Source organism: Ixodes scapularis, unplaced genomic scaffold, assembly GCF_016920785.2.
Source record: "Ixodes scapularis isolate PalLabHiFi unplaced genomic scaffold, ASM1692078v2 PGA_scaffold4__175_contigs__length_147842914, whole genome shotgun sequence".
NCBI lineage: Eukaryota > Metazoa > Arthropoda > Arachnida > Ixodida > Ixodidae > Ixodes > Ixodes scapularis.
Genome location: NW_024609879.1, coordinates 121,010,595 through 121,023,692, shown reverse-complemented (window position 1 = coordinate 121,023,692; position 13,098 = coordinate 121,010,595). Strand labels below are relative to the sequence as shown.

General features: G+C 44.6%; 1 protein-coding gene across 1 annotated transcript; it reads left to right on the top strand.

The window, feature by feature from the left end:
* The first annotated feature begins 880 nt into the window (after positions 1 to 880).
* Positions 881 to 12,694, top strand: LOC121047817 (zinc metalloproteinase/disintegrin-like). Its single transcript, XM_042293692.1, has 5 exons — positions 881 to 947; positions 1,024 to 1,132; positions 5,923 to 6,090; positions 12,445 to 12,583; positions 12,668 to 12,694. The coding sequence occupies exons 1-5, from the start codon at positions 881 to 883 to the stop codon at positions 12,692 to 12,694; spliced, it is 510 nt and encodes a 169-aa protein (XP_042149626.1).
* Positions 12,695 to 13,098: the final 404 nt, after the last annotated feature.

Genomic DNA, 13,098 nt, shown 5'->3' with positions numbered 1-13,098 from the left:
GAAAAAATTTGATCCGTTTACAAAAAAATATATTTTGAGCAGAAAGTGGGGGCAAGTAGTGATTACCAAAAAAACAATTAACACCATCATTGGAAATTATTTGAATCCAAACACACTTATCATACCTTTCGAAGTAGCTCCTCTTGTGAACCTTCAAGCTTCTATCAGCTGATAATAAAAAAACAAAAAAAAACTTGGAGGACGCTGAAGCTTCGCCTTTAAAGGGGACCTGCAATCATAGTTCAGCGTCGCTTAACTATGATTGTCGCAGGCGCAGGGTGTAATAAGCGCAATTGGCAACATACAGATCATTGCAGGTCAGGAATAAGTTTGGTTGCTCATAATATTAGTTGGGCTGGAACGTAATTCTCACCTCCTTAAATGGCTAAATAAAATATGCTCTAGTGCTCTGTTGTTGAACTCATTTTTTAAGTCTGGTTTGAACGCGTAGACGCTCTTTAAATAGAAAACCAGAGCTACCAAGAACCGGAAAAAAAAAAGGAAGCGAAACCGAAACCCGGATATAACGCGATGTTCGTTCCCAATAAGGCTTTGATAATTCAAATAATTTTGAGTTTTAAAACACAAACGCAATCCGCATGGTTCTCCAGTGACATTTGCGAAGGGCAAAATATGGTTTCTGCTCCTAAGGTTGTGCTCGTGTGACCATAGTTTTCAGACATCGTAAGACTGTTATCCGCACCACCTCAGCTACAATCTGGGCGACTATTGTGTAACAGTATAGTTTTCAGACATCATAAGAATGTTATCCCCACCAACCCAGCTACAATCTGAGCGGCTATCTCAAATATCAGCATTTACAGTTTATTTGTGCTTCTAGGTACGACACAAATTTTTAGCACCTGATACACAACGCACAATGCCATCTTGTTCCAGACGATCCATGGTCAGTGTATCCACCGGAACCCCCAGGCCTGGAGTAGCAGGTAATAAAAGAACAAAACAATACAAACTACTGAGCGACATTTGAGGCATTTCTTGGTGTCCTGTATCTCCCGTTAGGTCTTGCGTTCACCGGAGGCATGTGCACCAAGCGTCGGGTAGCCGAATCCATCGACAGAAGGGGGTTTTACGAAGGCATCAGGCACGCCGCCCATGAAATGGGACACTCGTAAGCGACTTTCACGTGTACTGCTTTATTCACAACAGCTGGAATAAAAAAAAAAAAAAAACACAAGAAAACAGAGAAGCAGAAAGATGTTCATTATTCTAACCGCATACGATAGACCACAAAGGGGACAGGGAGCAAATGCAAACTTAAGGGGCAAACACGAGTCGTACGTGTTTGTTCCTTGTCCCCTTTGGCCGTCCGTCCTCTCTGGTTAGAATCATGTGCAACGTTAATCATCTCGCCTCTCTATTAACCTGCTCTTCCATCAGAAATATATTTGTTTTTCACAGCGGGAAAGGCTTTCAATGCCCTCCTTCCTTTTCCCCAGTCGGCATTAAAAAAATCTGTCAATTTTGTCCGAACATTCCCCGCTGCAATTAGCGGGAAAATATACGTCACACGACATAAAGCCAATTCAGTTGCCCCGCCAAGTTTAGCGGGGAAATTGATATCACGTGACCTGACGTCACAACAATTACCGACCAATTTAGTTTCCCCACTAAACTTGGCGGGGGAATTGATTTCATGGGTCTTGACGTCAAGAGGCTTTATGCGCCAATTTAGTTTTTCGTTACATTTAGCGGGAAAATTGTCACGTGTTATTTGGTTTAAGTCAGTTTAGGAGAAATGAATAAAGTTATAAGTTACGTTTTAACTCCAGAAACTACTTTTTCTCTGCCTTTTAAGGTCCGCTTCAGACAGGGCAATTTCTCCCAGCAACTTGACGTTGCAACACCACCAACAGGGGCCGCCTGCGTTCACACGCAGCAACCGATTGCTGCGATTTGGCATCATCATCATTAAACTTTTGTTTTTCTTGCACTATTTAGACGCGCTCTTACGCACAATGAACGTGTTTTATACTTTTAAATGGCGTTGGGAATGCTAAGTCATCTTTCTGAAACGGTTTATTTCTAAAACCCATTCAATTTGAAGCCAGAACCTAGTCTTTAGTGGTCATCATCACCGGCAGCGGGTATCACGTGAAAATATTGCGTCCCCGATTGGCGGCTGCCGCTTCAAGCGACTTTGAAATGTTTTTTGTTTATTTGTTTGGCGGGTTTTTTCGCCCAATATTGCTCCGAGGTGCTCGCTTGATTCCAGCCGGGCCCGATCTCAGCATTTCGTGTCGATCTAGGGAAAGCCAGGGAACAACCCGCTAGCAGCCTTCAAATTGCTGAAAAAGTTACTCCGTCTGAAGGGGGCCTAAACAAGTTAAAAAGGCCGATCCTCAAATCATGCATCCCCCGCAATATGGAAATGTAAATGCAAAGGTAACAGAAAGTTAAAGATAAAGTTAAAGATGAAAGTTTCTGAAAAAACATTTACTGATAAGGGTCCTGAAAGATAAAGGTCAGTGAAACTCAAGAAAGGCAGGTGGTGGCGATTCCTAAGCATCTTATTATCGCTCCTCAGGCGATGAGGCTCTGACATTAGCCGTGAAACCGCCGTAGATCGAATACCGAAATGATAAGCGTGAACATTATAGGTTACGCCTTGCTTTTCTTTAGATGTCGGCGACTATCGTCATTAGACTCTGCCTTAAACCGCGCTATTGACTACGTCCTGTGCTCGCAGTTTTCATGGTGTAACGTTCAGGCGGTGCGCAAAGCGGAGACAAGAGTTCGTGCTTGAAAATTGTTTAGTGTATCTTGCATTCACCAATGTTTCCTTAAACGTTTATAGTCGTCACCTTTCGTACTCGTGGTTCGTATGAAAAGATAAACCGAGAAAACGTTTTTGAAAAATTCAAGTTCTAAAATTTTGCAAAAAAAAAAAAAAAAAAACGCGTTTAAATTAGAAGTTGTCACGCGTAGTCAATTGCGTGGTTTGCTCCGAACTTACTAAAATGAAGTAGAAACAGCTAAGTACAGTGCTTTAGGAGACATAAAACGTAAACGAAAAGTACCACAAAATCCGAGATTAAAAGATATTCACAACGCTCATACGTCGGCTTAGACGCATGGTGATTAGGGGTCATCATAGATTACTATACCTACTTCGCGAGTCGTCTAGCTTGCTTTTTTTTTTTGCGTTGGATCGCGAACAGAAATTAACTCATTGTACGCCTTATAGTGAATGCAGATGTTTTCCAGTGAGACTTAGGTTTTTAAGGGTTGACGACGTCGATCATGCAGCTCTGGGGTTTTTAGTAGGTTCTCGAGGTAGCAACGTTTTTTAGGCCCATATTTTGGTTTTTGTTTGGGAATCTATGGCCTTAAAGAAAACCAAGAAGGCAAGAGTAGAGCCAAACTTGATGTTTTTTTTAATATAATCTAGGTCTCTGGCCATAAAACGCCAAAAAAGTGTAAAAGTTAGGTTTTCCTGCTGGTAGGTTGGATGTCATCTTGCACCTTTGGTCCTAAGTCGCCAAACAACTGCCAGATTTAGGCTTGACTGCTGCTTCTTTGGGAATTTTTGGATTAAGTCTGGCACTTTGGCATTTATGTGGCGAGCCATAAAAAAGCACTAGAAACACAAAACAAACGTACTCAAGCGCCAAGTGACGTTGTGGAGCAAAACCGTATGAGATCCGAGCAGTGTTGGCGGTAACGCGTTACTTTCTGCGATAACGTTGTAATTTGTAACGTACTCGTTACATTTTCAAGAAAGTAACTTTTAAAGTACGTACGTTACATATTTCAACTAACGGGTAATGCAGTTATGTTACTAATTACCTCTTCTTGCCAAGACTTAATATAAATTACACATTTTTTTTCGTGTTTCTGGACACCAAGCCAAGTAAAGTTTTGAGCTTTTTCGTTTTCTTTCGGCATTTTTTTTTTGTGAGTAGGTGAAACCATAAAAAACGGTGAGGTAATTATGTTCACTTTCTGCATGGACATATGGCTTCTTAAAATATAGCGCTTATGCACACCTGTTACGTCAAAACGGTAAAACCTCTTAAATAATAATTAAAATGTGACACAAAAGAAACGTGCGTTACTTTTTATCGGTAACGGTAACGCGTTACTTTTATCTTGAGGTAACGTACGACGGTACCGCGTTCGTTTTATTTGGCAGTAACGAGGAACGTATTTCATTACTTTTTTCTTTAATGCCTGCCTGCAATTAATGGGCCCAAGTGAAGTCCAGAGGACTGCCAAGGCTTTGGCAAGTAAGGCGTTCCTCTGGCGTGCTACCTGGGTCCATTTAAAGTTCTTGTAACCATCGTCTTCTGCCTTCGTGTACCGATAGGATCAACAAAGATTACACCCGCCAGCAATATGAAGGTGAACATTTTACCTGGTTTCTCGACTGTTTTACGGCTCCCCAAAAGCTATATTTACTCTCAACGTCTCAAATGGTACGTGGCTTGGGGGTCCAAACTTTGCGTTCTAGTCCTCCTCTGGAACAGAGCTTGTTCTAAAACTTGCAGGAGCTTCAAAGAAAAGAAGAGGGCTGTTCACCTTCATATCGCTCACGGGTGTACAAGGTTCATACTGTGTAGCGTAAGACGGGGAGTGCATCTATCTCCGTGCAGTCGCGCAGTCACGAAGTATGAACGTTTAGGACCTCAGGTTAGAAATCATACCGTATTAGCCATGTTGCCCAATCACAACGGAGACACCTTAAGAATATTGAGGCAGACATACTTTCTTCCTTTACAACACATTTGATCTCACCGGGAGTAACGCGAGTTTTTAATATTTAATATTGTTCAAAATCATAAATATTCCTTGCGTGCCTAACCTACGGCACACGCTTTAATTTTTTTGTCCACTGAATGGCATACGCAAAAAAAAAAGATTAGGTAAAAACAGGCAGCGTTACACTCCTTAAGTCAAAGCGTGACCAGCAGTCACGTGATCTTGGGCCAATTACACGGCGCCGATCTTCACCGTAGCCACGCTTTAGGATTGGCAAAGTGCAAGGCATGTACTGAGTTACAAACGTTATGGTTCGTCAAATCCGGTAATTGAAGTGATTGGACACGTACGGGCCACCGCCCGAACCCTCATCGAGGTAGTGAATATTACGAGCCGAAATCTGATGCTCGCGCAGTGTTCGTGCCCAATCTATAAGCAGATTTTACTATCGTAACTAAAGATTCATCACCATGACTACGAAACAATGCCATATTTCGTGACTACGTCAGGTTTTGAGAAACAAAACATTGTAAAGAAACCCGCCTTTATCCTCGATATTGCACCCCGAAAACAAAGATTTTCGGTCAGAAGGGGTGATTATAAGTATAGGTATACATAAATCGACGCACATTAAAAGCTGGAATTGTTCCCGAATGTGTATTTAGGCAGTGCATTTTACCTTCTAATATATTACCTTTTTTTAAAAGAAAAAAAAATATGACCGGCAATTCTGCCAGGGACAAAGGCGGACGTGTTCGCAAAGGACCGAGTTAGCGATGGTTGAAATTTGAGGCGCCATCTGCCTATAGTCGCAGCAGGCAGGTGACTCACTTAATCGTATTCTGACGGGGTCTATCGGGAGACGGCGCTACAAATTGCAACCATAGCAAATTTGGTCGTCTGCGAACACGTCTGTCGTTGACGCTGGCAGGATCGTTGGCCTTCTTTTTCAGAGGAAGCAGGCTATGCCTTTAAATGTTCAACTAAATAAAGTACACTACTTAAATGCACACGGTGAAACTAATGCTTCGTATGTGCTGATGCGAGTTTTCCGGGCTCGTTTTCCATGCAAAGATCCATGGTGGACACCCTGCGTACTTGGGTCCCACTAGTGCCAGTAAAATTGTGTAAATTGAAGTATGCACTCCAACCCAATATTATTGAAGGGCGCGTATAAGCCGCCTTGCTCTTATTTTACAGGTTCGGAGCCGCACACGATGGCCAACCACCCGTGTCTCACATTCCCGGTAATAGGGGCGCCTACCAGTGCTCCTGGGACGACGGTTACGAGATGAGTTACGTGGCGAAGAACTTAAACCAGTTCACCTTCTCCCAATGCAGCCAGGAACAGTTCCGGGTGTTTTTCAGGTACGATGGCCTTCGAAGAACGTTGGTCAGCATTGAAGGGCCTTGTCTCGCTCAAGTCCTTCCCACACTGGTTATACAAAATGAAAAATGCAGTCAGGAGACAATGTACGAGTAGAGCTTATTTTTTTGTAGAACTCGCCTGTCACATTGTGCATACAAAAGTTGTCTGCACACATCTTTGAAGCATACGTACGTACGAGGCAAACAAACTTAGGAAATCCTTGAGACGCGTGCACCGATGATTTTGTCGTCATGATTGCAGTGAATATTGTGTCGTTTGTAAGATGTATGAGCAGTGTGAATATGGGCCTGTAAGTTGTCTTCGACTGGCATGATTAGCGCGTCCAAAAATATGGTCCGTCGATTGCGGCCTAATGACGTCATCGAAGTGTCATGCTCTCGCCGACCGCGACCCCAGCGGCGTCACAGCTGCGGGTGTGGATGTGAGACATTTTAGTGAAAAAACCGGAGACGGAGGTAATGACAGACGACGACAACGAAGAGAAGGAGAACGTCTCAGACACAGCTAAACCTTTATTGAGGTAAGAACCTTTCATATAGGGTTGAAAAAAGAAGGAAGGAAAGGGAACCCCTCTTCACATCACCTCTCTCCACAAAAAACACGAAACCACCTTTCTCCACAAAAGACACGACACCGGACCTCTAACAATGGGGTCAAACCAACAAAAGAACTGACAACACCAAAAATGCCACATCATTAAAAAAAACTGGCAGGGATAGCTACAGATTGCACTGGACCTTTCACTGAGAAAGTCAGCTATAAGACTGCACACACACACACACACACACACAAAAGAAAAGAATGTTAACAATACCAATAGAAATTTGGAAATCGCTTCTATTCCGCATCTAAAGACAAAGAAGGCTTGTTCACTGCATTCCCATGCTTCGTTATTGCGATTGACTCTCAGCAGGCGCTTGTGGTCGTTTTTTTCTTTTACAATTGTGGTTGTCAAGTTCCATAAAGGCACTCAATTCGTACACTCCTAAATAAGCTTTGACACCTCGAAATATGGATCCTTGTTGTGGCACACTTCTGGTTCTCACCAGGTCGCTCTCCAACTTGACAGTGCACGGAAGCTTTCGGCGGCCGCGACGACAGCGACGCTCGCGTTTGCTGGTGCTTTTTTGCCGGAACTTCTACGACCGACCACCGGGACCGCTACACCCGATAACATTACGCTCAGGCCTTTTGCCACGACATTTCTTGTCACCTCTGAACCGCTTTCGATGCGTGGGTGGAATAGGACTTTAGGCAAACCAGTCAAAGACGCGTTTCAGGCACCGCATAGGAACTGCTGCCTTAGAGCCATTAAACAAAAAACATTGCTTAAATGACATCTGAATACTCGTTATAGTTTTGGACAACTTAAAAATTTTGGTACGTGGCGAATCCCGAGCATCTCATTCGCTTTCAACTGCCAATAAGATTGCGGTATTAACGGATTACGATCCAGAAGAACGAATGTCGAACAAGAAAGTGTTAACATAATGAGACATACTCTGCGCTTTCTCAGGTGCCACCGCATTAAAAACAACACTTTAGCCCTGATGTGTTATGGAACCATTTCAGAGCTTCAAACCCCTTCAGCCCATAAAATTTCACAGCCCTTCAAACCCCTTCTGCCTTTCAAAACCCTTCCACTCTTCAAACCCAATCAGCCCTTCAAATCCTACAGCCTTTCAGACCCTTTCAGCCCTTTAACCCTTTGACGCCCAAATGACTGAAAACCTTAGACCAAAAATGCAGCTTAAAACGCCTGTGGAAATTTATTTCTGCCATTGAGTTTTGCATGCATGATCTAAGTCAAAGATACGATAACAACCAACGTTTACACAAACCCGGGTGCAGGCACCTGTAGAAGGAAGTACTCAGACTAAATAGGAAAAACCGAGTTCTTCATCGCAAAACTTGGACTTGGGTTTGGGCTAGTTGGTTGTACATTGATAGACGTGCTGCGCTGCGAAGTTCTACAGAACAAACGAGTGATTAAAAAATTGAAAATGAAAAACGATGAGTTTACATTGAGATGAGGAGAAACACAACGAACACAAATGGGCGCAGACTAACAACTGTTTATTCTTTTCTTTTTCCTCCTTTTCAATGCATGAGTTTCCCAATGCGTGAGTTTGAAAAGGAGTGAACGCTATGAAATAATGGTAAATGTCTTCATGAAGATGTGTGGACTTTCGGTTTTTGTGGTGTTTTTCCCGTTTTCTAATAAACGTTCGGTTTTTGTGGTGTGAGAGGGGACCTTGAAGCTGGTGCTGGTTTCCGCCTCGTTATGTTATGTATTGTCTCAGCATCTCAATTTCTTTTTTGTTCAGAGCAATGGAAGGATCACTGACACACTTGCCGTGCCTCCCTGATGCCATGTGGAAGGCTTCTATGATTTCTCGTTTGTTTCTATTTTTTGATCTGTCCATTACTGATGTGTCTTCGAATAGCGGTTCGCAGCTGCATCTCGCGCAATGCGCTGCTAAGTTGCCAGGTGCTTGCAATTGCCCGCATGAATATTTATGTTCTCTGAGTCTGTCGTTTAAGCACCTCCCCGTCTGCCCGATGTATGAGTTTCCGCACGTCAATGGTATCTTGTAGACGACCCCTTCTACGCATTCGACGAACTTGTTTTTGTGCTTTACCCGACACGACGATTGACCCGCTGTGTCGCCTTCTTCTTCGTTAACGTTTTTGCACAGTCCTTTAAGCTTGAATGGGGCGGATAGGGCTACTTTGACCTCGTGCGTTTCGGCGATCTTTTTCAGTTGGTGCGAAAATTTATGAATGTATGGCATCACTACCAGAGGTTTTTTGACCTGATCCTTTTCCTTGGTTTTGTGATTGCCTCTGAGTGTTGCTATGCATTTTTCTGCCACTGATACTAGCAGGGACTCTGGGTAGCCGCTTGCTTGTAGTCGGGTGATTTGCCTTTGTAGGCCTTCTGAGATTCTGTGGTGGCAAGATTTCTTTATGGCCTGCCATACGCACCCAGAGGCGACGCTCCTCTTCACCAATTTGGTGTGCCCAGAGTCGTACGGTAGTATGCCTTTTGCCCCTCTTGTCTTGTACATCCAGCATGTGTGCTTTTCTCCAAATGCCTTCTCGATGTCTAAGAATTGCAGCCTGCTTCCTTCCGGTAGTTCAAATGTGAATTCTAGGCCTCTGTGCACTTGCTTGAAGCTCTGCTTGACCTTTTCGCACACGTGGTCTGTCATTTTGTTCATAGGGAAACATACCAGGAAATCGTCCACGTATCTAAAGCACTTTTTAACTCCGATCTCCTGGAAAAGCGGCACTAGATCTCTGTTTCCTCTTGCAACGAAGCGGAAACCAGCACCAGCTTCAAGGTCCCCTCTCACACCACAAAAACCGAACGTTTATTAGAAAACGGGAAAAACACCACAAAAACCGAAAGTCCACACATCTTCATGAAGACATTTACCATTATTTCATAGCGTTCACTCCTTTTCAAACTCACGCATTGGGAAACTCATGCATTGAAAAGGAGGAAAAAGAAAAGAATAAACAGTTGTTATTCTGCGCCCATTTGTGTTCGTTGTGTTTCTCCTCATCTCAATGTAAACTCATCGTTTTTCATTTTCAATTTTTTAATCACGCGTTTGTTCTGTAGAACTTCGCAGCGCAGCACGTCTATCAATCTATCATCGCAAAACATATTTCCCAAGGTACTCACAATGCCGCTGCGAAAATTCCTGAGATGTAGAGTAGTGCAGCTAATAAAATCGAGCAGGTGCACCACGCGTACTTATAGACACCGTCATTAGCACACGTAGCGAAAACCACGAACGCGCAACCAACATCCGCCGCCGTTCAGAAGTACTGAGCACAGTCACGGTGTCTATCTTGATGCCGACGCGATGGCGTTTTCGGCGTCCCTTTCACTCGCTGGATGCTTCTGAGCCCGGACGGACGAATAGGCGCAAGAAACAGGGCACTGAGAAACGATTTTTATTATTCGCTCACCCAGCTGCTCTAGAAGATAGGTCCCACGCATGAGACGAGAAGCCGACACTGAGCGCCCGCTCGTTGTGCATTTAGTTGGCGCTCGCTGACGGAGAAACAACGGGTGGACCAGCTTCTGACAAAGGCTATATTTCAACAGACTAGAAACAGGTTATCTTAAAACAAACAGCAAAAAGGACCCGTCCCATTTTCCTCGCGCACCGTATCTCCCTCACTCACGAGGAAGGGATCGTGCGCGGGGACGCGTCCTTGGCCGTCTTTTGTTCAGCCCGTGAAACACAGAACACACATTCACAGTGATGGGGGGGACGTTAGGCAAGGCCATGACAGGACAGGGAGAGGGGAACGTCTCCTCAATTTCCAAGGCACGTTGCGGCTGCCCGATACAAAACGGCCAAGCGGTTTCCCCGACGCGTATATATACTGCAGGGTCACCTGATCTCTCCCAGAGCCCCGTTAAAACGATTTTGATGGGTGCTGTGGTTTCACGGAAATGATTAAAGCGGACCCCACAGGCCTCTAAAAAAACTAAAGACAGGTCTCTTACACCTATTTGGAATTTTTAAAGGATAAGTCAGGCCCTCTTAGAAAACTTTGACGAACATCTCAAACCCCTTAAACATTTTTGAAGGGTACGTCAAAACATTTCAGACATCCTGGTGTGCCTCTTAAAATTTTTTTTCAGTAAGGCAGGGACTACGAACCTACTTGCAATAGACTAACACGCCGTGTACAAACAAGTCCGTGTTTGGCCACACCAGGTTTAGTCACTGCGCGTGCGCAGAAACCGAATTCTTGGAAAGTTAAACGTCTGCGCGTGCGCCGTGCATACCGCAGCGCCACCACGGCGGCGTAACGTCAAATGATAGAATCGGTGTATAGCGATGTTTTCTTTCCCGCGTGAGCGTCAGTCATTAACTGGCCTGTAGAGTAAGAAATACCTGTGAACAATGAGCGGTGCTGGAAGATTGCTCGGGTCGCCATCTGAAGAAACAGTCAATATAACTTTTTTATCGGTAAGTCTTCGACCAATAATCATAGAAGACAAGGCTTGCGCCTTTCACCCCCCTCAAACGTCATCACCGATGGATCCACGCAGCCCCGCCTAGCCTGTGTCAGCGTCGACGCCAGTGCGTGTGGCATCGCGTCTCACAACGAGGTCGACGCTACCACGCGCGTCTTAGCAAAGACGCACGCGTCTGCCGCTCTGCGACGACTCTCGTCGAGCATTCAGCGTGTTTGCCGCTTGGTGCGGGTTGGTGATCTACTAACGATGACGTCATATGCGCAGGCCTTGTCTTCTAGGTGGCGTCGGTTCGACAGGCTACGGAAGCAAATAGTGCGAGTGTGAACGGACATCACTGGTGTCTCTCACATCCTGCACCACGAGAAAGCGGTCCGCCGCTGAAGCCGTTTCCGGCTTGAGCGGCGTCGCCGTCGGCATGACAGCGCAGTGCATTATGGGAAATATCCCATAATGCACTGCGAGGGGAGGAGGAGGAGCAGGAGGGGGACGAGGAGGAGGAAGGGGAGGAGGAGGGGAAGAGAGGAGGAGGTTGAAGGATGAGGGGAGGAGGAGGAGGGGACAAGGAGTGAGAGGGAGGAGGGATGTACCCTCCCCTCAGTATCCTTCCCTCCTCCTCCTCAAGTGCTGCCCTCTAATTCGGCGTTACAGGGTGTTGTAAACGGCTGTCATTTTTAACGATATTTAAAAAGAAACAGCAGCGAATCTGTAAACCGTCTGTACATATCCAAGGAAACCGCGGGGACGATCTCAAAGTAAATGTTATTTGTGTATGGACATATTGGTCGTATCGAATTAATTCTCATCACTTGTGAGACACGGCTCGTATATAATTTACCTTGTACGCCTCTATCTACGCTGATATCGAAATGTCTTACACACCGTGACATGGACATGTCTATAACGTGCCATAGTCACTCACTATGACACGGGGTGTGTCTATGCCCATGACTGTATCTATGACTGTCTATCACTCTGTGACTATGACTATGATTATGGCTGAGACGGGGTGTGTTTAGGACAACGGCTTTCTATGACAATGTTACTATGACGTGAGGTGTGTCCGTTACAAACATCTCATTATCGCTCCGGAACCAACGAGATTGCAACATGGGCCGACAAGAACGCCGAACAACCAATCTCAAAGCCAGAGGCGGTAAAGTAACAAATCACGTCCTGATTTTTGTAAGCTGTCAGTAGTAGTTACAGCATTCTGTATAGCTTGACTAAGATGTGAACATTCTAAGTTTATGCTTGAGTGTCCCTTAATCCCCTCTGCTGTCATAAAATACGGAGATAAATGTTTTTTTTTTTTTTTTCTCAGCCTCGTGCCACAGCGGTGTCTCGACCGAACTTACACTCAGAACAAACCGACGCCGTCCAAGAAGCTCCCAGGGGACCGACTTTCCAGAAAAAGGTTCTGCAGGCGCCTCACAAGTAACCTCGGTGCTAAGGAGTGCACAGTGAGTACGGAACGTTTAAGCATGCGAAAATAAAGTATTTTCTTTTGCAATGTAAGATTGACAGGAGATGCTCCTCCCACAAAGTGCGAAGCTGTGCCCACAAAAAAGTGAAGCTCCGCCCACACAGAAGGGTTTTGGTGTGCAAGTGGCTTCCGTCTCGTCAGTTGGAGGTGTTGGCATAATATTTCTTGCAATTAGTTTTTTTTTTAATTTAATCTAAATTCGTTAATCTTAATTTCCAAGCAACATGGGGTTGTAGAACGTCCAGTTAACGGCACTAGGAAAATGATACGATTTTATTGGGTATGAATTGTTTATTTTTCTTAAATATGGGCGCGGAGCTTTTCTTGCAGATATTGTGTAACTATAGTCACAAAAGAGACTATAGTAATAGTCAGGTTTGTGACGGCGGTGTTCCTTTGTTTGAAGAGTGGAGGTTCCTTAGACGTTTACGCTTGATACAAGTGCTCTTCTTTTAGAGTACAACCGCGAAATTCTTGTTTCGAAAAGAAAAA